Raw genomic sequence first — 1,017 nt, 5'->3', positions numbered from 1 at the left:
TTGAATTTGGTTTCCTCAGACTAGTCAATTGTCAGTCCTGTCAGAAAACAATATGTACAGTATTTCCACCAGGAGGGGTAATCGTGTCTGTGTTTGGGTTTATTTGTTTCCCTGTCTTGGCTTGTGAGGACTGTCTCTTTAAATCAGCCTCTCTCCTGGAGGTTGGGGAGGATTTGCTCGCTCCGCTCGGCGCGTGCGGCTCCTCAGATCCACTCTGCGGCGCAGCTGGCCGGATCACAGCGCTCAGAGGAGAGGGGGATACTCTTATGTCCGGACTTAAATGTAGTTCAGTTCCCCCTCACTCTTCATTTTTTTTTTAATGTTTGTGTCGATTTAGTCAGCAGCATCCTCAGAGAAGAAGGTGATGCTCGTGCTTGCACGCGGGAAGGAAGAAGTGATGCTGCTGAGTTTAGTTCTTGTCTTCCTCCGGGATGATGCAGCTGCTGCTGCTGCTGCAGCTGCCTTAGGTTTTTGGGAGTGACATGAAAGTTTTTATTATTATTATTATTATTTGACGCGCTTGAAATATTCCAGCTGGGTCTCATTTTTTCTGGACTTTTTTTTTTTTCCCTTTCTCACTTTTAGTTCAAAACCTAGAGTTTAGTGGGCGGAAATTGGGCTTAATTGATCAGTTAAGTGGAAAGTGAAGAGGCTGCAGACTCTGAAGGGTTTGGCATCAGATGAGCGTTGAGATGAACTTTGGAAATTTCCTACTTGTGATTATTTCGTTCATCGCCATCGCTTCAGGTGAGTTTTTACAATGGTTGTGACAAATCGCTTATTTAAAAACGCTCACTCCTGCTTTTATTTTCCTAACACACACACATGTTTGTTTCTTGACCCCGTGGGGACCTTCCATTGACTTCCATTCATGTTTTTTGGACTTTATATCCTAACCCTGACCATATACTCTAAAATTAACCTCACAGAAACTTACCTGACCCTAAAACTAACCTAAACCTTGGTCCTAAACCTAACCCCACACCTGGAACAGGTCCCCACGATTCACTTCGGTCC

At 44.3% G+C, this 1,017-nt stretch overlaps 1 protein-coding gene across 3 annotated transcripts in view; it reads left to right on the top strand.

Moving 5' to 3' along the window:
- The first annotated feature begins 205 nt into the window (after positions 1-205).
- Positions 206-1,017, top strand: part of LOC106520370 (roundabout homolog 2) — an 87,086-nt gene continuing 86,274 nt past the window's right edge. For all 3 annotated transcript variants that reach the window (XM_014012416.1, XM_014012415.1, XM_014012414.1), the window contains exon 1: positions 206-747. In XM_014012416.1, coding sequence (XP_013867870.1) covers positions 681-747 — 67 coding nt within the window. In that variant the 5' untranslated portion in view covers positions 206-680. The remainder of the gene's footprint in view (positions 748-1,017) is intronic.

The sequence above is a fragment of the Austrofundulus limnaeus genome, unplaced genomic scaffold (genome assembly GCF_001266775.1).
Source record: "Austrofundulus limnaeus strain Quisiro unplaced genomic scaffold, Austrofundulus_limnaeus-1.0 Scaffold91, whole genome shotgun sequence".
In the NCBI taxonomy this organism is placed as follows: Eukaryota; Metazoa; Chordata; class Actinopteri; order Cyprinodontiformes; family Rivulidae; genus Austrofundulus; species Austrofundulus limnaeus.
Note: the sequence above shows the minus strand (reverse complement) of the source record. Positions and strands in the feature narration are given on the sequence as shown.